The 25601-nt window shown below is 45.2% G+C and overlaps 1 protein-coding gene across 1 annotated transcript in view; it reads right to left on the bottom strand.

Moving 5' to 3' along the window:
* Positions 1–926: 926 nt before the first annotated feature.
* ATXN1 (ataxin 1) overlaps positions 927–25601 on the bottom strand; it is a 156682-nt gene continuing 132007 nt past the window's right edge. The window contains exons 2-3 of the mRNA XM_012643271.1: positions 18980–20984; positions 927–1549 (exon numbers count right to left, since the gene is read on the bottom strand). Of these exons, the coding sequence (XP_012498725.1) occupies positions 1019–1549; positions 18980–20824 (2376 nt within the window). The 5' untranslated portion in view covers positions 20825–20984 and the 3' untranslated portion in view covers positions 927–1018. The remainder of the gene's footprint in view (positions 1550–18979; positions 20985–25601) is intronic.

Below are 25601 nucleotides of genomic sequence, written 5' to 3'. Positions count from 1 at the left end.
AAAGTGGCACCCGAGTTATCCATAGTCAGGAACTATAAACAGTACTAGAGTTAAAAGACAAAAAGATTTTGCAAACTCAACTCGAAGAGCTTCTGTTGCTCTCACTGAAGGGCAGTTTGCATCTACCTCTTGGGAGCGAAGTCAATGCAAGAACCTGATTGGTTTTCCTAACACTGCACAGAGACCAGCGTGGGTGTTCATTCTCCCCCACCCCGCCCCCACCACCCCCCACGTGGAGCGACGTGAGTGGCGGCTTCCCTGGCCACCATGACACCCTGGCGACATCACTGCACTAGCAAAGCAGAAATGAAATCCCACGTGTGGCAGTTGCTCTTTTAAAAAAAAAATATATCAGTGCAGTCAGGCCCCATAGGGGGAAATATATATCTATACGATTAAAAGTTGCTTTTATTGTAAAATATTTTGGAGAGAAAAGAATGTTCTTTTAAACGGTTAGCTTTCCATCTGCCGTCTGACGCCTCTCTACGATGCCCTGAAGCTGGGTCCCTGGATGTTGATTTTGCACGTGGGAACCCCAGGAGGACACTGCTCTGGACCCCCAATCCCATGCTGAGAGCAAGAGCGGGAGACAGAGGGAGGCAGAGAAAAAGAGACCCTCACTCACCGCCGCGGCACCCGTGCACCCCCACATGCACGCACCCCTGCAGGGCCCTCCCCACACGACTTTCTCCTGACACTGGCGGGAGTCAGCGCCCACTGCACGCTTCTGTGCTGCCACAGAAGACAGGCGCCAGGAGGCCACGTGCCTTTCTTCCCGGGACGCCTGAAGCCCGGACTGCCCCTGCTCTGGCCCCGCACCCGCCCTCGCTGACAGACACTCGTGGAAAAAGCATATGCACCAGTCTCCTGCGACACACCTGCTGTAACTCGAATGACAAGGTTAGAACAGAAACCTAAAATAAGGATAACATGTAAATACTGTGTTATTTAGCCTACAGTACAGTAATCTGGATACAACGGGTAAGGGAGAGCCACGGTTCCTTCCCCCACGCTGCCTCTACTTGCCTACGTTAGACCGGCCTTCGATGCAAATCTTAACCTCCTGAGGAATTAGAGAAGGCTTAGGAAGAGTCAAAGGTGGTTCGTCTTCTGACTTCTCCAGTTTGCGGGTCTCCGGCGCCGACCACCTCCTCTTCCTCGTGGCCGCGGGCTTGCTGGGTTCTATTTTGGTGAGGAAGGGCGCTGCAGGCAATCCTATTTTTTCTGGAAACTTCAGTTCGCCATTCTCAGAGAGCATCTGGGCACTTCCCTGGTTAATTCCGTTTTCCTGCTCGGCGTACCTGTGTCTACTGCCCGCCAGGCTGTCGGTCTTTGAGTGCTTCAGCAGGACGCTGGCCGGATCCGCGGGCTGGCCCTTCTTAACAGAGCCGTTCTTCAGGTTCTTGAGGGTGAGCGAGATGCAGACATCCCCCACCGAGAGTTTGGAACACGGCAAATCAAAGAGCTGGCTGGTTCTCTCTGGACAGCACGATGACCAGCCCTGTCCAAACACGAAAAAAGGATACTCTACCAAAACTTCAACGCTCACCTGCGGAAACAGTGAGAGACAGAGAGAGGCAAAAGGAAGGAAACAAATGAAACAAACATTTTATTTTTGTTTTCTTTTACACGCACACACATGCCGAATGGAAAAAAAATAAGACGTAGTTTACAAACTTCTCCCCCTGCAACACATGACAAATGAAGCTCCTAACTTTCTGTCGTTCCTGTACTTACCATGTATAGACACTGGGCAGAAGCCAGTGAAGGAACTTTCCAGTGTAAAAGTCCATTCAGTATTCAAAATATTCTGAGTATTCGCTCTAGTGTCTCTCTGAGAACAAGTCCGTCAACCCCCAGCAATGACAAAACACCTACTTAGCCTTCAGCACTGAGCCAGGCTCTGCTCTGCGGTGACTCTGAAGCTCACTATGGTCTTGCATTTTACTAGCTCACTGGACAACTGCTGTGATCACGTATGACAGGACAAAACACGGACCAGAGTGAGACTGAATGTAAGCTCCATGAGGCAGGCATGTATTTATCACTGTGTCCCAAGCCTCTAAAAGGGTACATTGCATATGGTTGGAGTTTAATAAATATTTATTGGATAAATGAATGTGTACTCTAGGAATTTAGGGGGAGTATAACCAATTGGGCTAGAGGAGCCAGGGAAGGCTTTCCTGGGACCCGGAAGGATGGGCAGGACTGGAAGAGGCTCGGGGTAAGGACACTACTGGGGAAAGGTAAAATAAGACACAAACAGCGCCAGTGCTCGGTCCAGGCCCAGGTATTCAAGTTGGTCTCTGCAAATTATGAAAGCAGGTGAAGCCTAGAATACTCTCTCAATAGCCGCCGTTTTCTCCATGCCACTATGTGTTACGCAGCAAGGATAAGGGATTCAACTGAAAAGATAGTCCAAAGGAGTTCACAAGCAAGTGGACAAAAGAGGCCCATGAACAAGAACTGCCGACCACTGTGGCAGGTGGGGTCATGGAGCTTTGCACCCTATGAAGTTATTGGAGGGCACTTTGGAGAAGAAGGGAGTAAGTCAGTCTTCCTGGATGAGGATACGCTGTGCTGAGGTTTAAAAAATAATGGGGGTGGAGGGGAGATGTGGTTGCAAGGAAGAGACATTCCTGAAGTGGGAACATGCGGACAAAGGCAAGGAGACGGTGTGTGCAGGCATCTGCCAACTGTCCAGCCAAAGTCTCACCATTGCCATTAAATTAGGCTGAAATGCACGTGAAGTTTTTACAGTTTAATTCTCATGGAAATCAAATTTCTTCAACTTTATGTAGGAAAGAAAAAGAGAACGATGAAGTAGTTTAAAAAGTCAATTTTCAGTGGCCCTTCTAGATGCAGGAGATGAGGCAATTTGGACCAACCCTCCTGCTGAGGACAACTAAAAACTCTGAACAAAAAAATATAAACAAATAAAATTTAAAAACCCTGGACAAAACGTTAATAATTTTTTTTTTTCATGGCATTGGACAGAAAAAAAGATAGTAAAAAATTACCGAGTCAGATCAGGAAAGGATCATGGCCCAGAGATTTGAACCTGGTGTTTAGGGCCTATTGTCTAGAACATTCCAAAGCTGAGAAGTTGTAAAATCAAGTGTGCTTTTCCCCCCCTCCCCCACCCCTCCCAAGTGCACTTTTGACAGTCTTAAGAGCATGGGGCAGAGGGAATGGACTTCAGGGTACAACACGGGACGGTGCTCTCTGATGAACCCCATTTTCTGGGCTGTGACTCCAAAGCATTGGCACTGTACCTCATAGGCAAGGGTGAACCAGAAGCGGACAGGCCTTTCTAGGACTGAAGCTCACGTTTGAATCATCTCAGTCCCTAAAACTGGATTAAGGTCTTGAATTATTTCCACAGACAATTTTGCAAGTAAAAGACTAGCATTCCATTTAAAAGTGGGGAGTGGCATGAGGAGACCAGGTAACATGAATAAAAACTATCAAAAAAACAAAAGATAATAAAAACCGACCCACGGGGGCTTCTGCTATGCAGTTATCAGATAGAGATTTTAAATGACTATACTTACAATATTTAAGAAGATTAAAGACAAGCTTGAGGATTTTGGTAGAGAACTAGAATTTATTTTTTAAAAGATCCATAAAAATTTTAGAATAAAAAAATACACCCAGCGAAATCAAGAATGCAATGAATCTTCCAACTGAATAGACATGGTTTAAGGGAGAATTAGTGAACTGGATTCTATAATTAGAGCTTCAGAAGAAACTATGCAAAATGAACATAGAGCCAAAAAAAGATGACTAATACAGAAGAGAGGGTAAGAGACAAAGAAGACACATGGAGAAGGTCTAACAGATACATAATTTGGAGGAGGAAGAGAGCGAGATAATGGGGCAGAAGTAATACTTGAGCAGGTAATGGCTAAGAATTTTCCCCAACTGATGAGAGATATAAGCTATGGATTCAAGAAGGCCTAACCCCAAGCAGGAAAAATAAAAAGAAACCCTCACCTAGGCAGGTCGTAGTTAAACTGCTATAAGCCGAAGACATGCTATAAGCCAAAGGCTGAAGAAAATATCTTAAATACCTCCAGAACAAAATATACATTACCTTCAAATAAGCAACAATTAAACTCACAATTTACGTCTCATCAAAAACAGCGGAAGCCAGAAGACAATGGATTATCTTTAAAGTGCTAAAGAAGAAGAATTGCCAATCAAGAATTCTCTATGGAGCAAAAAGATCCTTCAAGAATGAAGGCAAAATAAAGACATGCTCAGACAAACAGTAATTAAGAGAATTCACCACCAACAGATCTATATGACAGAAAATACTGAAGAGTGTTCTTTAGGTAGAGAAAATGAATCAAGATATTAGTTTGTGGATTCAGGGAGTAAAGAGCAATGAAAATGGTAGATGTGTGGGTAAATCAAATGAATACTGGCTATATACAGTAATATTAAAAATGTTCTGCTAGATTTTATACACATGCATATACACAGAAACACATAAGTAATTAAAATACAAAAAATCTTAAAAAGTAGTAAATTCCCATGTAATTTACATGGTTTGCAAGTTTTCTACTTAATTATCTTCTTTGGTAACTCTGATTGATCTAGTTCTGATACACTTCTAGAATGACAGATTTTACTGGATCCTCAGAAGACATGTTTTTAGAAGGGACTAGAGTGAATTTATACGGAAGTCTATTTCTATTGTGTGTGTGTGTGTGTGTGTGTGTGTGTGTGTGTGTGTGTGTGTAAACATAAGCCCATACTCATGTGCATGTTTTTTGGGGGAAAGTTTCATTGTTCTGGGCTACTTCAATAATGTGAAAAGAGCTAAAATTTTTTGAGTGCCTACTCTTTGTCAAACATTCAGGTACAAGCTTTGCAAAAAGTATTTTGTTTAATGCTTACAATATATAAGAGTACTGCTATTCCAATTTTATACATTTTACAAATAGTCACAGAGAGATTAAATCGCTTGTCTAATTTCATAGCTATTATAGCTGATAGGATTGGGATTTAATCCCTGTTTTTAGTCCCCAAACCCATTTTCTTTTTCTTATACTGCCTGATCTCTAGCCCAGTGAACAAAGATATTACAACACCACTGAAAGAGATAAATTTCACATTTCCGCTACGCCCAACAGTGGTGAATATTACTTGCTGTAAGTAGGATCCAATGGCGTGAGCTTGCAGATTTGTTTCATGGTACAGAACGCTGGGATATAGTGTCTGTTTACATCTACTCATACAGTTCTACTCACCCTACATAAGTGTGTGACAAGGCTGACGTTCAGTTTCAAAACTATATTTACATCACACACACATCTCTATCATTTGCATTATATACATTTACAACTGTACTTACAAGTTACACTATCAGACGGGGATGTCCACTGTATTCTAAGTGGGGGGACCAACCTGGAACTGGCTCCATAAATCCTCTCCCACACCTCTTACAGCCGTTAACAACACAAAGTGAGCAGAAGGAACAAATCTTCTGTCAAGCGGTATTGTTTAGCTGCATTTCCACATCATAAAACAAAGTTCTCAGGTGTAAATATCTCTACCAGAGAATCTCTACCAGACTCCCTGTTATCTTGTTCCTGCCCAACTCCAGTCACAGGAAATGTGACATTCCTTATATCAGAAGCACTATTTCCAAACGTGTCAGCCTCTTTTTAGGCTCTGCGCATTCCTGGGTAGTTCTCTGCCTCCTCGCTGGCAGACAGCCTGACACCGACCAATGGAGAGGTCCTTGGCGTGTCAGCCGTATGATATACACTTCTCAGAGCAGCCAATAGTTTATTTCCTGAAAATAACATGTACTGTGTACTCACAGATAAATCTATCTGAAGATTTTCACATTCCCAAGTATCTGTGGACTCATTAAGAAGAAACATCTTCCAGGCCTTTGTAACAGGTAATATAATTGACGACTCTAAAAGCTATCCTGCGGATGCACGTTTACCATTAAAGACACCGTAATGTTTTTGAACATTTTGAAAGTCTTTCATTATTCACTCAGCTCAAAACTCCAAAGACAGGCCTTAGAATTAAATGCTGTGGCGTGGTCCATAGCTAGAGGAGCCTACCTAAAAATTCATGAAAGAAAAGTTAGGGAGAGAGAGAATATTTAAGATGTGCACTAAAGAAAGTGGATGTTAATGGAATTTATTTTGACCTGGATAGGGTTGGGAGGTTCTTCTCCATCACTTCTAAGTTTTGTCTCTTTGGTCCCTTCTGCCTAAATTCTGGCTCTGCCTCCTCCCAAAGGAGCTGTGCCATCCTGGGAAAAGACGCCACCACCAGACATCCTCAGCTGGGTCTACGCAAGCTAAGTTAGGAGCAAAAGATTATTCAGATAATCTAACTGTTGTAGGCAATGGATTGGATAGCTCAGGCCAATGCTATTTTTCTTTTCCCTAATTATCTAGCCTGAAATATCTAGATAATGCACTTCCTCCCACCCCAGGGGTCTGAACGTTTGTCAATTAAAATATGTTTTTTTCCCCTTTCTTTGGTGAAAGTTAAAATCTTGTTACACATACCTCAAATTAGTACACTAAAGTGTTCATAACAAATCTATTTTTATTTTATAATTGGGTTTGTCATAAGGACATACACATTCTTAAAGGTTAACTGATCATGAACAGTTAATGAAGAAATCTAGCTGAGGGATTTTTTTCAGTGAGAATATATATAGAGTCAAGCCTGTGCTCGAAATTCCCTTGGAAAGGAGCATTAACTACCTCAAAACGTGCTGTCAATGCCAACAGGGACTGTTTTGGACGTGAAACAGCCTAGGCAGGTCGTAGTTAAACTGCTATAAGCCGAAGACATGCTATAAGCCAAAGGCTGAAGAAAATATCTTAAAAACCTCCAGAACAAAATATACATTACCTTCAAATAAGCAACAATTAAACTCACAATTTACGTCTCATCAAAAACAGCGGAAGCCAGAAGACAATGGATTATCTTTAAAGTGCTAAAGAAGAAGAATTGCCAATCAAGAATTCTCTATGGAGCAAAAAGATCCTTCAAGAATGAAGGCAAAATAAAGACATGCTCAGACAAACAGTAATTAAGAGAATTCACCACCAACAGATCTATATGACAGAAAATACTGAAGAGTGTTCTTTAGGTAGAGAAAATGAATCAAGATATTAGTTTGTGGATTCAGGGAGTAAAGAGCAATGAAAATGGTAGATGTGTGGGTAAATCAAATGAATACTGGCTATATACAGTAATATTAAAAATGTTCTGCTAGATTTTATACACATGCATATACACAGAAACACATAAGTAATTAAAATACAAAAAATCTTAAAAAGTAGTAAATTCCCATGTAATTTACATGGTTTGCAAGTTTTCTACTTAATTATCTTCTTTGGTAACTCTGATTGATCTAGTTCTGATACACTTCTAGAATGACAGATTTTACTGGATCCTCAGAAGACATGTTTTTAGAAGGGACTAGAGTGAATTTATACGGAAGTCTATTTCTATTGTGTGTGTGTGTGTGTGTGTGTGTGTGTGTGTGTGTGTGTGTGTAAACATAAGCCCATACTCATGTGCATGTTTTTTGGGGGAAAGTTTCATTGTTCTGGGCTACTTCAATAATGTGAAAAGAGCTAAAATTTTTTGAGTGCCTACTCTTTGTCAAACATTCAGGTACAAGCTTTGCAAAAAGTATTTTGTTTAATGCTTACAATATATAAGAGTACTGCTATTCCAATTTTATACATTTTACAAATAGTCACAGAGAGATTAAATCGCTTGTCTAATTTCATAGCTATTATAGCTGATAGGATTGGGATTTAATCCCTGTTTTTAGTCCCCAAACCCATTTTCTTTTTCTTATACTGCCTGATCTCTAGCCCAGTGAACAAAGATATTACAACACCACTGAAAGAGATAAATTTCACATTTCCGCTACGCCCAACAGTGGTGAATATTACTTGCTGTAAGTAGGATCCAATGGCGTGAGCTTGCAGATTTGTTTCATGGTACAGAACGCTGGGATATAGTGTCTGTTTACATCTACTCATACAGTTCTACTCACCCTACATAAGTGTGTGACAAGGCTGATGTTCAGTTTCAAAACTATATTTACATCACACACACATCTCTATCATTTGCATTATATACATTTACAACTGTACTTACAAGTTACACTATCAGACGGGGATGTCCACTGTATTCTAAGTGGGGGGACCAACCTGGAACTGGCTCCATAAATCCTCTCCCACACCTCTTACAGCCGTTAACAACACAAAGTGAGCAGAAGGAACAAATCTTCTGTCAAGCGGTATTGTTTAGCTGCATTTCCACATCATAAAACAAAGTTCTCAGGTGTAAATATCTCTACCAGAGAATCTCTACCAGACTCCCTGTTAGCTTGTTCCTGCCCAACTCCAGTCACAGGAAATGTGACATTCCTTATATCAGAAGCACTATTTCCAAACGTGTCAGCCTCTTTTTAGGCTCTGCGCATTCCTGGGTAGTTCTCTGCCTCCTCGCTGGCAGACAGCCTGACACCGACCAATGGAGAGGTCCTTGGCGTGTCAGCCGTATGATATACACTTCTCAGAGCAGCCAATAGTTTATTTCCTGAAAATAACATGTACTGTGTACTCACAGATAAATCTATCTGAAGATTTTCACATTCCCAAGTATCTGTGGACTCATTAAGAAGAAACATCTTCCAGGCCTTTGTAACAGGTAATATAATTGACGACTCTAAAAGCTATCCTGCGGATGCACGTTTACCATTAAAGACACCGTAATGTTTTTGAACATTTTGAAAGTCTTTCATTATTCACTCAGCTCAAAACTCCAAAGACAGGCCTTAGAATTAAATGCTGTGGCGTGGTCCATAGCTAGAGGAGCCTACCTAAAAATTCATGAAAGAAAAGTTAGGGAGAGAGAGAATATTTAAGATGTGCACTAAAGAAAGTGGATGTTAATGGAATTTATTTTGACCTGGATAGGGTTGGGAGGTTCTTCTCCATCACTTCTAAGTTTTGTCTCTTTGGTCCCTTCTGCCTAAATTCTGGCTCTGCCTCCTCCCAAAGGAGCTGTGCCATCCTGGGAAAAGACGCCACCACCAGACATCCTCAGCTGGGTCTACGCAAGCTAAGTTAGGAGCAAAAGATTATTCAGATAATCTAACTGTTGTAGGCAATGGATTGGATAGCTCAGGCCAATGCTATTTTTCTTTTCCCTAATTATCTAGCCTGAAATATCTAGATAATGCACTTCCTCCCACCCCAGGGGTCTGAACGTTTGTCAATTAAAATATGTTTTTTTCCCCTTTCTTTGGTGAAAGTTAAAATCTTGTTACACATACCTCAAATTAGTACACTAAAGTGTTCATAACAAATCTATTTTTATTTTATAATTGGGTTTGTCATAAGGACATACACATTCTTAAAGGTTAACTGATCATGAACAGTTAATGAAGAAATCTAGCTGAGGGATTTTTTTCAGTGAGAATATATATAGAGTCAAGCCTGTGCTCGAAATTCCCTTGGAAAGGAGCATTAACTACCTCAAAACGTGCTGTCAATGCCAACAGGGACTGTTTTGGACGTGAAACAGAGAAGGTGTGATTCTGTGGCATGATGTCACCTTAAGCTGGGACAATGAGTCTGTGAATTCCTTACATTAGAGATCTACGTGCATGTGTTCCCTTTGGTGCTGAGAGCTCAAAGTATTATTGACTGAGTGTTCGTTATGACACACTCCACGTTTTGCAGTTTTCATAAAGTTCAGTAAGCACACCCTGGGCTGGGCGCGGTGGCTCACACCTGTAATCCTAGCACTCTGGGAGGCAGAGGTGGGAGGATCGCTGGAGGTCATGAGTTCAAGAACAGCCTGAGCAACAGCCAGACACCGTCTCTACTAAAAATAGAAAAAATTAGCCAGGCGTGGTGGTGTGCGTGCCTATAGTCCCAGCTACTCGGGAAGCTGAGGCAAGAGGATTGCTTGAGCCCAGGAGTTTGAGTTTGCTGTGAGCTAGGCTGACGCCACGGCACTCTTAGGGCAACAGAGTGAGACTCTGTCTCAAAAACAAAACAACCAAACAACAACAATAAAAAAATACAAACAACAACAAAACAATAAGCACACACTGAGCACCTGCTAAGTGTTACAGACCCTAGAAGAGTATTTATTGTTTAAAACCCAGTTTCTTGCCTTCAATGGGGAGACACAACATACATGTAAAACAAGCAACTTCATAAGGGTCCATCTGGATACTGACTACCACATTGTCTGATCACGTCCACTCAGAGGTCTCATTGGCAACTCAGACGTAACATGAAACAGACCTCCTGATGTGTTCCTGCCCAGTGGCACATCCCATGCTCCTCCCTGTCTCCATAAATGGAATCCCCATTCTTCCAGCTGCTCATGTCAAGGGCCTAGGAATCACACTTTCTTCCATTCCCTCTCTCATACTACACGTATCCAAATCATGAGCAAGTCTTACTGGTTCCTCATCCATGTATACCCAGAATGAGTTCTCACTACCTCCACCACCTCTGTCCTGACCAAGCCAGCACCTCACTTGCTGAGTCGCTAAGAGCAAGCCCAATGTAGTCTGCACTCACCCCTTATCACTACCCCGTAGGAAAACTGGTCTCCTTGCTGGTCCTTTGATTCCAAAGACATTTGTGCCTTCCGGTCTGTGCACCCGCTGTTCCCCCCATTCGGAATCCTTTTTTCCCCATGTACTGTTTTGGCCCATTTTCCTTCTCGGAGAGAGCTTCCGAAATAGCTCTATTTAAATTAACAACCTGCTAGTCTTCTTATCTTCTTTATGCTGCTTTATTTCGTTCCTGTAGCACCTCTCTTTCTTTTTCCCTTTTATTTATTTATTTATTTTTTGAGACAGGGTCTTGCTCTGTTGCCTGCGGTAGAGTACAGTAGTGTCATTATAGCTCACCGCAACCTCAAACTCCTGGGCTCATGTGATCCTCCTGCCTCAGCCCTAAGTACCTAGGACTACAGGTGCCGGCCACCGCACCCAGCTAATTTTTCCATTTTATGTAGAGACTGGGGTTCTTGCTTTTGCTCAGGCTGGTCTTGAACTCCTGGCCTCAAGCAATCCTCTTGCCTTGGCCTCCCACAGTGCTAGGATTACAGGGTGAGCCACCCAGCACTGTAGCACTTCTTATGTTTTTATGTATTCTTTTTTTTGGTACTTACTTGCATGTTTGCCTGTCAGTTTCACCTCTTCCCTGAAACTCATTGTTCTATCCCCAGAGTCTAGGATACTTCCTGGCATCTAACCAGCAGCTCAGTAAAAATCTGAAGGAATAAATAGTTTTGTTTGCTTTTCACGTGGAAAAACATTGCAGTGGCACAATTGGCCAACAGAGGACACTGTTTAGACAATGGAGAGACAGCCTGCCCTTGTTTTTGTCACCAGCTGGGACTAAATTAAGCTATGGTCTATACCAGGGAGAGGAGCAGTGCCTTCCCCAGGGCCTGGCTTGCCTGTGACAGGCAGCTTTCTGGTCTGAGCCATAGCTGCCTCATCCTGTCAGACGCTGAGCTTGTCATGATTTCACTGAATCATACTTGTTTTCTTTCCACTCTTGCTCCTTCAGTTGTGCTAATAATCATTAATTTATTTTATGATCGTGTTGGGGTTCCAAACATTTTCCAGGATGGTCTCTGATGAAAATAAATTCATGAGGACAGTGCTACATACAACCAAAGCATGTTACATAACTCCCGGAAGCTCAATAGAGTCCATTTTTTTCATCCCATAAATACATCCTTTTCCAAACACCTTAAGCAGTCTGTAGGATGAAATGTGAGCATAGATAGCCTCTGTCCTTTTATCAGTTTGAGGCCCCTCTGTCTTTCATCTCTCCATACCCTGTAGCCAGTACCTCTCGTTCTGAGGGGTGGATCACCCCCCATCCTCCTCCACCCATCCCCATCCTCCTCCTGCTGCTGCAAGCACACCCATTTTCTCACCGCCGCTGTTATGAGAAGTGTGTCTACCCCCACACCCCTGCAGCCCCCTAAACCAACTCCTCTAAAACCATCACTTTCAACTTCCATTTTGGAAGGAAAAACCAAGACAGGGAGGCAACACAGCCTTGCTTCTGGGCTGATAATTATTTATTCAATGTCACTTTCCTAGTGTGGCTAATGACTGGCTTTTATGGTCATTTTTAGCTCCTCTGTGTGAAAGCTTGATAAAATTCCTTCCACTACTTAGTCAATAACTCCTGTATCTAAACGCTATATGCACACACGCGTATCACATATTTATGCTGTTTGATTGTATATTTCAATCTTAGATTGGTGCTATGTCTATATACACACATATGTACATATCATCAAAAACAAGATAAAAAGAAAACAAAACGTCTGTTGTTTAAATATGTCTCCCTTTTCCTTCACAAGAATCCCTGTTTTCACAAATGCGAAGGGCATCTGTTTTACAAAACATTTTTGTGTGACACTATCCCAAACATACAAATTCTGCCTGTGGCTGGGAGCAATGAAATCTCTCTGAAGCTGGGTTTTAGTGAATATGTCTAGCTTTGGGTGAAATTATTAAATTGGGAATTCCTAACTTTGTCTGCAAGTGAAATTCTTGATCCTGTTTTACCTACAGAGAAAAGCCAGTCTGCTGTCCTGGAAGGCCAGTTTGCACGACTACATTCTTAACATGAAGAAAATCAGAAAACCCTATAGCAAGGATTAAGGGGATAAGCAAGAGACCCATTTACTTCGGTTTTTAAAAACCATGAATAAAAACAGTCAAAACTCTTCAGTTGAGTATAAGAATATCTGTCAGTGTTCTATTTAAAATATTTAATCACGTTAATGCTAAACCTGACTCGGTCTTTGGCGGAAGTATTTCAGGGTTGCTCAGTAAACCCACACCCTAGCATAGAGACACCTCTAAACACAAATTCCAAGTTGAAAATTGGGTTCTTCTCACACGTGGTAGCATGGCTCCCTTTTGGGAAGGGCCCACTAGGAGTCTCAGGGCTGGCCAGGAAGGACGCTGCTCACACAAGTGATCATAGCAGCTCTGACATCACAGCCCTTAGGCACAGATTCTAGCCACTGGCCCTCCTCCTCTGGGGTCTTAAAATTTGTGCCTTAAAGAACAGCAGCATGATAGTTGGTGCCAAAAAAGAAATGAGCTACCAAAGCCACAGAAAAACACGAAGGAACCTGAAATGTATAATACTAAGTGAAAGAAGCCAATCTGAAAAGACTGATTCCAACTATAGGCATTCTGGAAAAGGCAAAACTACGGAGACATTAAAAAGATCAGGGGTTGCCAGGGGTTAGAGGCGGGGGCGGGGAGATGACTAGGTGAAGCATGAAGGACGTTTAGGGTGGTATGACTATTCTATATGATACTGCAATGCTGGATACATGCCATCATACATTTATCAAAACCCACAGAATGGACAACACAAAGAGTGAACCCTAATGTAAACTATGGACTTTAGTTAATAATAATGTATCAACACTGGCTCATTAATTGTAACAGAGGTAGTACACTAATCCAAGATTTTAATAATAGGGGAAACTATGCCTGTGGAAACTGTCTCTACTTTCTGCTCAATTTTTTGTAAACCAAAACTGTGTTAAACAATAAGTCTATTAATTTTTTTTAAAAAGCTATAAATAATGGTCTGAGAGAATCTGCTTCAATAATACATACAAGATCACCCAGTTGGGGGCTCTTATATCATGCGAAGGTTAAAAGAGAACATTTTTCTTCCTTTTTCTGGAGGGGTACACAGACTCACAAACAAAAATGTGGCTTGATATAGTTTCTTTGTTGAAGCCTTTCCAACAGTAGAACTGATAGGAAGCTTTTTACTGCGGGCTTTGCACCCAGGGCAGTTACCCGCTATTTGGTTTTTGATACATTAGGATTCATTTCCACTAGGCTCCGCATGTTAATGTTGGCAAGTGGGTCTGCCTTGGCTGCTGAGGGACTGACTATGCCGGCTTGTGTGCTGCTTGCACGAGGGCCTTGGCTATTTTAGGCGTCAGCTAATCCATTCAATGCATAATGCTGCCACCGATGACTCACAGTCCGCAGCAGTCACATTAAAAAATAGTGGAATGAAAGAAAACCCATTAGTAGACCTGCAGTAAGTACATCGTCACAACACACCGTACGAGCACGCACGCACAAACACCCACACCCACACCAGGACAGCTGGGAGAAGAAAATGGCACTGAATATTAAGCAGCTACCAAGTAAGTCAGGGAAACAGTCACCCCGGCAGGATCTGGAAGCGACAGACAGCCCTAATACCATACGGAGCTTGGCATTTAGAAAAAGAAGCAGTCAAAGGAAAGTGTCAGCCCAGAGCACTTTACAAATAAATTTTACTACAACTCTACTGAGCAAATACTCTTCGGAAAAGCTGAACCTAGGGAGCGTGAGACAGAGGGAGGGGAAGGCTGCTCGTAAGATAGAACACTGCTGTGCCAGACAGAAGCCAAAGCTCCCCAGGTGGGGGTGTCCTGGGTAGGGGCTCTCCCAGCACGCACGTTGCCGACACCCTTTTTGCAGAAAAGGAGCACATGAGTCCCTGTTTTTTCACTGGTTCTCTTACTCATCTGGAGGGCTGGATCACGAGCCCCCAAGTCCAGCTCATGCTCAGAAAAGCAGATGGTATGTACATGCTCACGTGGGCTAGCGCGAGGTCGTTTAGCCTCACTGATAGAAACAGCAGTGGTGGTGCTCCTACACCACGAGAACATGGGCAGGGCAAAAACAGCTTGTCACGCTCATTGGAAAAGTTCATCTTCTTCCCAGGCTTTCATAGACTATCTCTCCTCCCATAAACTCTTTTAAGAGTATGAGGGCTTTTATTTATTTTTCAGAAGCGAACCATTCTTCTCTCAGGGCCAAAGTCACCTAAGTTGTAGCAGAAAAGAGAAAACTAATATTGTACAAAGTCCCAGTGCTATTGACCGGTAGAGAATAGATTCAGACTTAGATCTTTCGGGCTCCAGGTCCTACATTTTCCTACTTCCCACCCAAAAAAGTGTGATGCCCCATCCTTCTCTGGAGTGGCGCTGGCTCCCATGTTGATACTATTGCCCGAGGGTCCCATCTGGGACTCACCGCAGACTTATGGTCTCAAACTTGGAGAACATGAAGTGGATTATTTTTGGGAGTGAGGCCTGAGGGAAGTGATTCTGTTGTGCTTTGGGGCTCTCAACCAGAATCAAGCATGGCAAAGCAGTATTTCTCCCATCTGGAGCCAAACGTGCTTACTGTCCTCTCCCCGAAGAGGAAGGAGGGGTGCACACAGTGATAATGGACACCACCTGGAGTTCCCCTTTATTGCCCTGGAATCCACAGCACCTGGGCTGGGGGGAGGCCTGGGAGTGCAAAGATGCTTTGCTGTGCAGAGAAATACTGCACCGAGGATGGCAAAGCCACAGGGATAGTGACAAACACGGGAGCGTTTTCCTCCTACACTGCCTCTTCTAGAGCGTCAGCCAGGACAACATTGGAGGCATCTTGCCACTCTAATACTTAGAAATTCAGCTCTGTAAAAATATCACCAAGGTAAAAACCCTTTAGTTTTACTTTTACACGGGGTGACTTTAGTCGCCTACTAGGTCTACGTGCTGATTAGCATGAGGTCCGTGAAGGTTCTCCTTAATCCCCCCCTTGGTTTTTGGTTAGCCAATGCCAATAAATTTTACAAGGGCTGTTCTGGAAGGTAGAAAGGTGAAAGACTAAAAAACTGAGGAGGCTCAAGAGATTATGTTGTATAAAGAATGGCTTGCTTATTTTAGAAAGGAGAGAAACTGCAGCTCAGAGAGGCGAAGCACCTTGTCCTGCCATAGATTTGAAGCCAGGCCCCAGGCTGTCTCCCTACTATACCCCACCACACCCCAATGGGAATGACCTTGGGAGTGTTTGTGAAGTCAGGCATCCTTGCAACTGCCTGTTCATGCAGAATTTATGCCTAGGGTCACAAAACCATCTGTCTTGTAGAAAACCATTCCTTCTTCCAAAACTTCCCCAACCAAACTTGTGATTTTTGCTAATTAGGTTCAACAATGTGCACATTTCTAAATTTCCCTGTGGAGGCGAGTGTTAGTGACGCCTAACCAGCTGAGAAGACCTGGATGATTCTTCAGGCCAGAGGAGACTGCTCCCCACACAGGCACCGCCAAGGGAGAGGAGGATGCAGCCCTTGGAACCTCGTTTAAGTCCAGATGTTAGTTCTCTCTCTCCCTTTCCCCTCCCTCTACTCCCATTTCTCTCTCTCTCTGTCTTCTGACTCTGAACCTGTCACTCCTGGCAAGCACAGCTAGTGGAGTATTTTCGCTGTGATGATGTCAGCTGATTTCCGATAGGCTCCTCGATAAAGTGACAAATCACTGGCTGCATCGGGGTCTTGTACTTCTGTTTGGATGACATGAAACCCAAGCAGCCTCTTCAGCAGACCTCAGCCCTCTCGCCTGTCCCAGGCACACTGCACAGCCACACACGAGCTGCCCCGACAGACCTGCCAACAGGCCAGGACAAACCTTCTGCCTGCTCGTTTGCACCCTGGCTGTCAGCGAAGAGACTCAGTGTTCTAGCTGTGGGAAGGAGATGAGAACAGAGCTCCGACCGCACAGGGAAGCCAAACTCTATCTACGCGTTCACTTTGTGAAGTTCTAGGCAGGGGTAAACTCGTCTAGATTCTTCCTCTCCAAGAACTGAAGAGGGCTGTGGAGCTCTCACAGCCTGGCAGACATGGTGGTCAGTAACCAGTAGCATTTCAAAACAAAACCTCATTCCCTACCTGCCTGTGTTCACGATAATGTTTTTAGGGATTCAAAGTATCATGAAAAGCACAATTATTCTTCACTCTTGTTTATTTCCATGCTTCGCTTGGGGCCGGTAAAGAGTCAACTTTGCTCAAGGCGATTAACTTTCTCTCTTCTAGTACCCACGCCTATTTCATGTAGGAAGTAGCAGAAACCAGAGATGGGTGGTGAGTTCTAAATAACGATGCCATTTCTTAAAAAAAATTAATCCTGATTTTTGCTCTTTTTTTTTTTTTTTTAAATCAGAACTTTTGAGAAATCTTTCTTGGGCTTCCCAAAGACTGTAAGACCACAGTAAGATATCACAATAACAAAGACAAGTATGCAGGGCTAAGGGCTCTCTGTAACGCAGGCCCCTGGCTTTGTGCAAGACCCCACATCTAGTCGTTCCTGAGCGGTTCTGGAAAACGCTTCAGAACATTGGTTTTGTCCCTCCTGCACTTGGTCTCTTAAAAAATGCTCGAAGCAATTCAAACCAGTGACTAGTTTATCTTTTTTGCTTGTTTCATTTTCTCTGAATGTCTCCAGTAGCAGCTATTCCATGACTGTTTTCAACCAAAACCTGAAGGAAGTTCTGTTCTATTCCAGTGTTTTAAAGTCCTCAATGGAAGCATTTCTAGAGAGTGGTCAGGCCGGGGAAGTTCCCAGCTGGAGGCCAAACCTGTTTGACTCCCAGCAACTTGGGTAGTGATATAAACGGGCTTTGGAATAAATGTGTAGGGATCTAAGAGCCTCAGAAAGGGTGGATTGAGGAGCCCGTGGAAACCAAGAGTTCATCGTTCCCCCAATTTTAACGTGACTCAGCTGACTCTACTACAAGTCCAGCAGGTCACTTGGGACAGGCCTGACTTTTCAGATTGTATTAACTATGCCTTTTATTTTCTGATGCTTTGACATTTCAGGGCCTTGCTGCTGCTGGAGCGACTGCCCCTGCTAGGACTGGCTAATTCCTAGAGATAGCAAACCACTCCACGGGGAGTCTGCCTCTCATATGCGAGCCCACCAATCCACAGCCCATGCCTTAATCACCTCCTATATTGATCTGTCACTCCCAGGGCCACTATCCACCTGTCCTAATCACTGCAGGCCAGCTACCAGACAACTAGGGACAGCCCCTCTGCCCAACAGCCCACCACAATTATTCCCACAAGCCAATCCTAAACCTTCTTATCCTGCCTCCCCCATTCCTTCCCACAGAAACCATAGTAAAGGCTCTTGTCTGTGTGTTCCCCTCACTCCCTCTGCCTCCTGAGTGACCTGGTACTTCTCCTTGTGGCCCCCCCCATGGCGTGGTGTGCCACCTTTTCTTGGGATCGGAGGTATAACAGACCATCTTTTCAAGTCATCTCCTGGTCTGTTGGCCTTGCCACACCTAAATAATAATACATATAAAGATATTTTAGAGATGGGGTCTTGCTATGTTGCCCAGGCTGGAGTACAATGTCCATTCACAGGCATAATCCTACTACTGATCAGCACAGGAGTTTTTACCTGCGCCATTTCCGACCTGGTCACCCCTCCTTAGGCAACCTGGTGGTCCCCGACTCCCAGGAGGTCGCCATATTGATGCCAAACTTATTGCAGACACCTGAGTAGCACAGTGCCCTACAGTCCAGAACTCCTGGGCTCAAGTGATCCTCCCACCTCAGCTTCCCAGGTAGCGGGCACTATAGGCATGAGTCACCACGCCCAGCTAATGAGCCCTGTATTTTAAAACACAGGTGTTGTAATGGGATGTGATGGCTTCAGCATCTAATGTCCTTACCCTGACAGCATCCTCTATCTTTTCCTGGTAAGACAAAGCGCAGAATGACCACTAGAAAGTCCTGCAGACTTTCTCAATCGGGGTCATCAACTGGGGTCCTTGGCTTGATTTTCTGAATTGTCCCAAGGGGAGAACATAACTGGCCCCACTCTGGATGCACAGAGGTTAATTCATTACAAATGACAGATGCCATGGGGAAGCAGGGCTTAAAGTTCTTGGAGAGCATAGTCCCGACACGCTGAGTCTAAGGTCTAGATATAAATGAGAACCCTTCATGCTGCCTCACAGAAGCAAGGCATCTTGCCAGGAGACAATGACAGCGCTGTGGTGGGGCGTCCCCCTGCCTGCGGGACCCGGGACCCGCGCCAACATTACCTGCGCTCGGTGCTCCCCGACGGCGAACTGTATCACGGCGACGCCCGGGCTGTGGCTGTCCTCAATCCTCTCCACGGTGCTGGAGTCGATTTTCAGGTCGTTGCTTATCTCCGCACTCTGGATGAAGTCTTCCGTTTTTAAGTCTTCCACCTTCTTCAGCTCCCCGTTGGCCAGCTGGATGATGGAGCCTTTCATGAAGTAGGGGGGCAGCGTGGGGGCAGGCGCCGCCGGGGACGCCACGGACTGCACCACGGGCAGGTGGATCTGGGCCTGCACCATGGCCGGGTAGGCGGCCTGCGTGCCCAGGGCCTCGGGGCTGAAGTTCTCGCTCTTGGGAAGGGCCGTGGTGACGAAGGTGTGAGGCACTGCAGCGAACTGAGGGGACGACGTGACGATGGCAGGGGCTGCCCCCGACGCTTCCACGTCAGCGCTGCCGACCGGAATGAGCAGGGGCTGCGTGCCAGGGATCACCAGGTGCTGGGGCAGGCTGCCGGCGTAGGTGATAGCTTGCTGCTGGCCGCTCAGGTAGCCGATGACAGGGGGTTGGGTCCCCGCGTAGAAGGCTGTGGCTGGCAGTCCCACCGGGAGTGGCTCTGAGGCGCTGTGTGTGGTCTGGATGACCGTGTGGGGTGACAGCGCGTAGGACCGGTGGCCGGGCTTCCCCAAGTGCAGGCCGCTTTTGTCGTTGAGGGTGGAGGGGGAGGCCTCGCGGTGAGGGGCGTGCGGCACCTCCATGTCGGCCGCGGGCGTGCTGCTGTTGGGCAGGACCATCACCGAGGCCCGGACGCCCGCGGGGTCGCGGCCGCCGTAGTCCGCGGCGCTCGGGTGCACCACCACGTGCCTGGACTCGTACGGGTGAGGGACCGACTTGCTGCCTGCCTTGCCCAGGCCCAGGTCGGCCGCGGACGGAGCCCCGTAGCGCCGGCTCTTCTCCATCTCGCCGTTGAGGACCTCCTTGGCCTGCGCGGCCTGCTGCAGCCTGCTGCTCTCGGCCTTCTTGGCGGACTCCCGAGGAACGAAGTGGCCGCCGGAGTCGGTGTACTGCACGACGACCTGCGAGGAGGGCCCCAGCGTGAGCGTGTGCGGGATCATCGTCTGGTGCGGGTGCAGGTGGACGGGGAGGGCCGGAGGAGACGCGGTGCGCCCGGCGCTCTGCGGAGAACTGGAAATGTGGACGTACTGGTTCTGCTGGGCGGGTGGGGGCGACCCCGGGGTGATGAGCCCCGGAGCCCTGCCGAGGTGCTGCTGCTGCGGCTCAATCTTGTGTCCCGGTGCCTGGCTCAGGCTGCCCACGTTGGCCAGCAGAGTGGAATAGGCCTCCAGCTGGGAGCGCTGGGATGGAGTGGCGGCCCCCGCGGCGGAGGCCACCGAACTGGTGACGGGGTTGGCCGTCGGGGAGATCAGCTGTGACGGGATGAAGCCGGTGTAGGGCCCGCTGTACTGGGAGGACCCAATGAACTGGAAGGTGTGCGGCAGGTGAGTGTACTGCACGGGGGACACCGGAGTCCCTGACTGCGGGGGAGGGTACGCCGTAGGCAGCGTGGTGGCCGCCGGGACAGACCTGGGGGCGCTGGGCGGGGAGTAGTCCAGCCCCGTGGACAATGCTTTGTGTAAACCTATTCCCTGTTGTAAACCAAGCTCCGCCGCCGAGGTCCCCGCCGGCCCGTGCCTCCCACCGCCATGGCCCCGGCCACCAGGGTTGCCTGGGAGCCATGCCGCGCCCTCCGCCCGGTGGTTGTCGCTGGGCAGAGCGGGGGCCTTCTCCTCGGAGGACCGGCTGGTGGCGGGGATCTCTCGCTTCTTGGGAGGCAGGCATTCGTTGCTCCGCTCTTGGTTGGATTTCATTTTTCGCCGTCCCCCCTCCACGGTGACTGTTTCACTGTCTGGCTGGCTCTGATTTTAGTCTGATAAATGGAAAGTCACATTTGATTTCTGTACGGGATCCAGGCTCTTCATGAGGAATCATCTCCCCTTGGGTACAATCCGCCAACAGCAGCTCTGGATTCTGGGAAAAGGAAGAGGGCGGTGACAAGGGGAAGAGGAAAGGGAGGAGAAAGGGAAGGAGGGAAAGGAAATCAAAATATCAGCACTGGGGGAAAAACACACTTGGCAAGATTACAACTAGGTCTCCGGATTCAATGTGAATTCCAAAAACCCGATTATAGCCCTAGCATTAAAGCAGATTAAACGCTAGCCATGTAGGCTGGCACATCACGAAGGAAGACTATTTAGACACTGAGCACATCAAAACTTTAAGGCATATACTTTTTATGGCGTTAACAAGTCCCCTGAGACACATTTAATACCATCTTCTCTTTTTTCCCCTCTTTTTCTTAGACTGTAGACAATGCAGGTCTTAATTTTTCTTTTCATAAATGTGGGTTCCATTGCTCACCTCTTCTTTACCCGGCTGGAAAAGTGAATGAAGCCCATGGGTGGAGCGGGGGAGGGAATGACACCAGCTGGAGTGTGCCCTCAGTGCCAGGCACTGGGAAGGAGCAGTTAGGAGCTAAAGTCCTGAGCATCCTCATGTGTTATTTCTGAATCCTCCTATGCAAAAGCCACTACTTTTGAAGGTTCCACCTGGCTCTGGGTCCATACTGGATTTATAACGATTCCCTCTTCCTTAATCCACACACACGCACGTACACATGCCCCAACTCTGCGGAGGCAGCCAAAATTAATCCTGTTCTCTACAAGTTTCCAAAGAATTCCCAGTACAGCCACTCATGCTTACAGAATGAGACAGTGAAAAAAATGAATTAGATTACGGTTACAAAAACCCAAGTAGGATACAATAACAGGGCTGATGCATTAAAGTTTCCTTAACAAGGGTTACACACACTTGCTTCATCCCTGTCTCTTTCTTCCTGTCCCAGTTGTCTTTGAGTTTTCCCTTCATACCATCCCCTCACTTTCTCCTTAGAAAGGGCCAACTCACCATTAACACTAGAGATGACTCCTTTTTCAGACAAATCAGACCTGTGTGTTCAAACCGGGACATACGAACAGTGATCCTGGAGCCAGTTCTTATGGACAGGTGTCTTAGTCTCTTAGCAACCACTGAACTCCGACTTATCATCACTGTGTGAGCAAACCAATGCCCAACTGGCAGGAGGCAGAACATCAATGGAACCAACGTGAACCACGCCAACAAGCAGCAGAGGTGAGTGCCCCCATAGGTAGCGGATGCAGGTGTGAGCAAGGTAGTGGGTGCTGTGATCCTGAGAGCTGTGAGATTGGGCTTTGGGAGTTCCAGGCCCTCGAGTTTTGGCAATTCTCATACTCAGATCTTCTTTTGATCAATTTTAAAACAAACATAGTAAGGCAGAAGCCCTTCAGCATTCAATCCTTGCCCATGCTAGAGCAATGGTGAGGTCCCTATTGTAACACAACCTCCCTTCCTCTCCTCTCCTCTCCCTAATTTATGACTTTTTTTGGGCGCGGGGAGAAACAATGATTTGGTTCTGCTTCAACGTCATCAACAAACATCACAATGAAATGACAAATGACACAAAAGAAAGTTCCCTATCCTTAATGATTTTGATCAGGTATATAGGAAGGTGGAGGTTTAGAAATTTGGTGTCTCAACATAAAAGGATAATTCTATAAGCATAGGATTTCTCATATGACAAGAGAAGCACTTAAAGGTAGGGCTGGAAACAAAAAATAAAAAGACCTAAAACATTAATGCTAAAGAAATGAAGAACTGCCAGGATCCAAGGAGTTATGTCAGGGCTTTATAAGCGCCAAATAACCGTGTTCTGTACAGCCTTCTTTTATAAGGAGCTTAGCGTGTAATTTATGGCCAATATTTGTGAATCAATTACAATGACAGTAAAATTAAACTACAAAAACATCAAAAAAGTTGTCCCTTTTGGCTGCCTGAAAAGTACTTGTAATTATGTTTTCTCTTTAGATTTCAAGGGTTGCTCTTAAAAAAGGAAAGTAGGCCCGGTGTGGTGGCTCACAGCTACAATCCTAGCACTCTGGGAGGCCGAGGTAGGATTGCTTGAGGTCAGGAGTTCGAGACCAGCCTGAGCAAAAGCGAGACACCGTCTTTACTAAAAATAGAGAAATGAGCGGCTCGTAGTGGCCCATGCTTGTAGTCCCAACTGCTCGGAAGGCTGAGGCAGGAGGATCACTTGAGTCCATGAGTTTGAGATTGCAGTGAGCTATGACGATGCCACTGCACTCTAGCCAGGGTGACAAAGTGAAGACTCTGTCTCAATTAAAAAAAGAAAAAAAAGAAAAAGAAAAGAAAGGGAACTACAAAAGCTCCCATATTCCCATATCAACTAGCAAGGAAAATTCACTAATGGGATCTACTCAAACAGAACTGTTCCATGCGCCCCCTGCTGGTTCTACTGCAGCGCTGATCCAATAAAACGCCACAGGATTTCATTAGGGGTGTTCATGCAAGAGTGATATGTCAGAATCCGAAATGAGAATATTTGCATATAGTAGGCCCAGCCAGTAAGGGAATAGGTTAATTAGCCCAAGGCAGCTCTAGGGAAGAAAAAGCAGCAGCATAAAAGTCCTTTCAAAGCCAAGTAAAATGTCAAACACATTCAGGAAGAGGTCTATTAGCAATGCAAATGTAAAATTGCCTGTACAATTGAATGCACAATATACAAAACTAGAAAACTCCTCTGAAAGTACTTCTCAAAGAGCCCAGCTTCAGTAAATTTGAAAAAGAATGCTAACTTCGTTCTCAGTGGTGCAGAGGCTTATTTATACTGTTTACTTGGGAGACAGGGGCTGGTCTTCTGCTAATGGACCACTAAGACATACTGGCCTTAACCCACAAATTCAAATTCATTCTTCTGAAAAGTTATCCATTCATAAACAGCATTTTTTCCCCAGAGATTGCCAATGATAAATCAAGCACACAAAGATTAACAGAGAAGCTGAGTGACCTGGGGACAAACTGATAAAAATTTCCACCCATCCTCCTCCTACATTTATTAATAGAAGGACTATTTACCAGTGCAGCAGGGAGGAGACAGGACTCCCTAATTCTGTGGTATGTGCCCCTTCTCTGTGCCCCATTAGCTTTCTGTATTGTCTGTATCAGTGGAAACATGAGGGTAGGGATTAGGTCTTGCTGTACTTCCAGCGAACCACCAGCGGGTGCCACCATGCCCCGGTATTTTGGAAGATTACTACTCATGGAAGGAAAGAACAGGGAGGTAACTTATGAAGGTGCAAAGTAGAGTAAGAAATTGAAGGAAGAGGAAAAGGGATAAGAAAGAAGAAAAAAGAGTGAGACTTCTGCTTTTAGGATCTCTTTCTTTGTCCTGAATTGCCCTCTGAGGCAGGCCCAAGGAGTTGGAGCACCTGCCACAACAGAAAGATTTCTTCGAAACATGGGGACATCCACAGTACAAATGCTAAGTTTCCAGAGAACCATCTATGCAAACCACACTGTTTACATATTATTATTGGCAAAGGGAAAGTTGAGGGGGAGTTAATGCATGAATCAAGACAAATTTATTTGGGGTTTACTACCTATGGCTTGCCTGCTAATCACTGTTCTGAATATATTCATCTTAATCATCTTTATATCAGCATTTGTATCTATTTTTTTGTCCGTATTTTAAAATTTAGCCCAATTGTAGAAGAACTTGTTAGTCAAAATGTGGTCCTCAGACCAGTAACATCATCATCCCCTGAAAACTTGTCGGAAATGCAGAATCTCAGGTCCCACCCAGACCTACTATTCAGAATCTGCATTTTAGCAAGATCCCCAGATGATTCATACAAAATGTAAGGTATGAAAAACTCTGGTATAAGATTAAATTTTCCACTCCTAAACTCACAAATTAAACATCTCTAGCCACTTTCTAATAGAGAAGGCATTAGGAAACCAAACGAGGTGCTGTATGTAAACAGAGAGTTGACGGAGCCTTGGGGATAAAAAGCTAATATTTAGGTGTAGCTCAGTGGTTCCTTTGGGGTCATCTAAACCCAATATAACTCTAAATAACAAATTATGCTTTTCTTCTGGGTCTTTACAAAACTATAGAGAAACATACTTTTAAAAGGCTATAATCATACATTTTATACACAATTCGAATCATTTTCAGGAAGAAAAACAAAATTTAACAAAGTAAGCCCCACACCTACATTTTTGCTATAATTTAGTTTCAAAAATCCTTTTGCTATCACCATGGATTCAAACTGTTTGAGAAGCGATAGGAAAATGAGATGCTTCTGTGCTGGAGATGTGGGAATATATGCCCGCTGACTCCAAGTCCTGTAAATAACAACCAACTGCTCAGAACGGAAGATGCTCCTAGAAGTTGATAGATGAAGTCCTAAAAATGCATTCCAAGGCTATGGTAATAAACTGGGTTTTTCTGCCTACACCCTCAAGCCTGTGTTTCTCCGTTAGAGTGAACTCATGACTGTCTGGCGTGTATGTCTATGCACAAACGGGAGCGCAGTGACAGCTTTAAGAGGAGGAAGAACAGAAAGAGCTTGTGCCGGGACTGGAAAAACTATATATGTGACCATTTAGGGAACACAAGACCTGGACGTGAAGGCAGACATCACCAGGACACGGCAAGGATTCTCAAAGTCTTGATTCACCAATCTCTTTCCAATTTTATTACATCAC

This window comes from Propithecus coquereli, unplaced genomic scaffold (genome assembly GCF_000956105.1).
Source record: "Propithecus coquereli isolate 6110/MARCELLA unplaced genomic scaffold, Pcoq_1.0 Scaffold194, whole genome shotgun sequence".
Classification (NCBI taxonomy): domain Eukaryota; kingdom Metazoa; phylum Chordata; class Mammalia; order Primates; family Indriidae; genus Propithecus; species Propithecus coquereli.
Note: the sequence above shows the minus strand (reverse complement) of the source record. Positions and strands in the feature narration are given on the sequence as shown.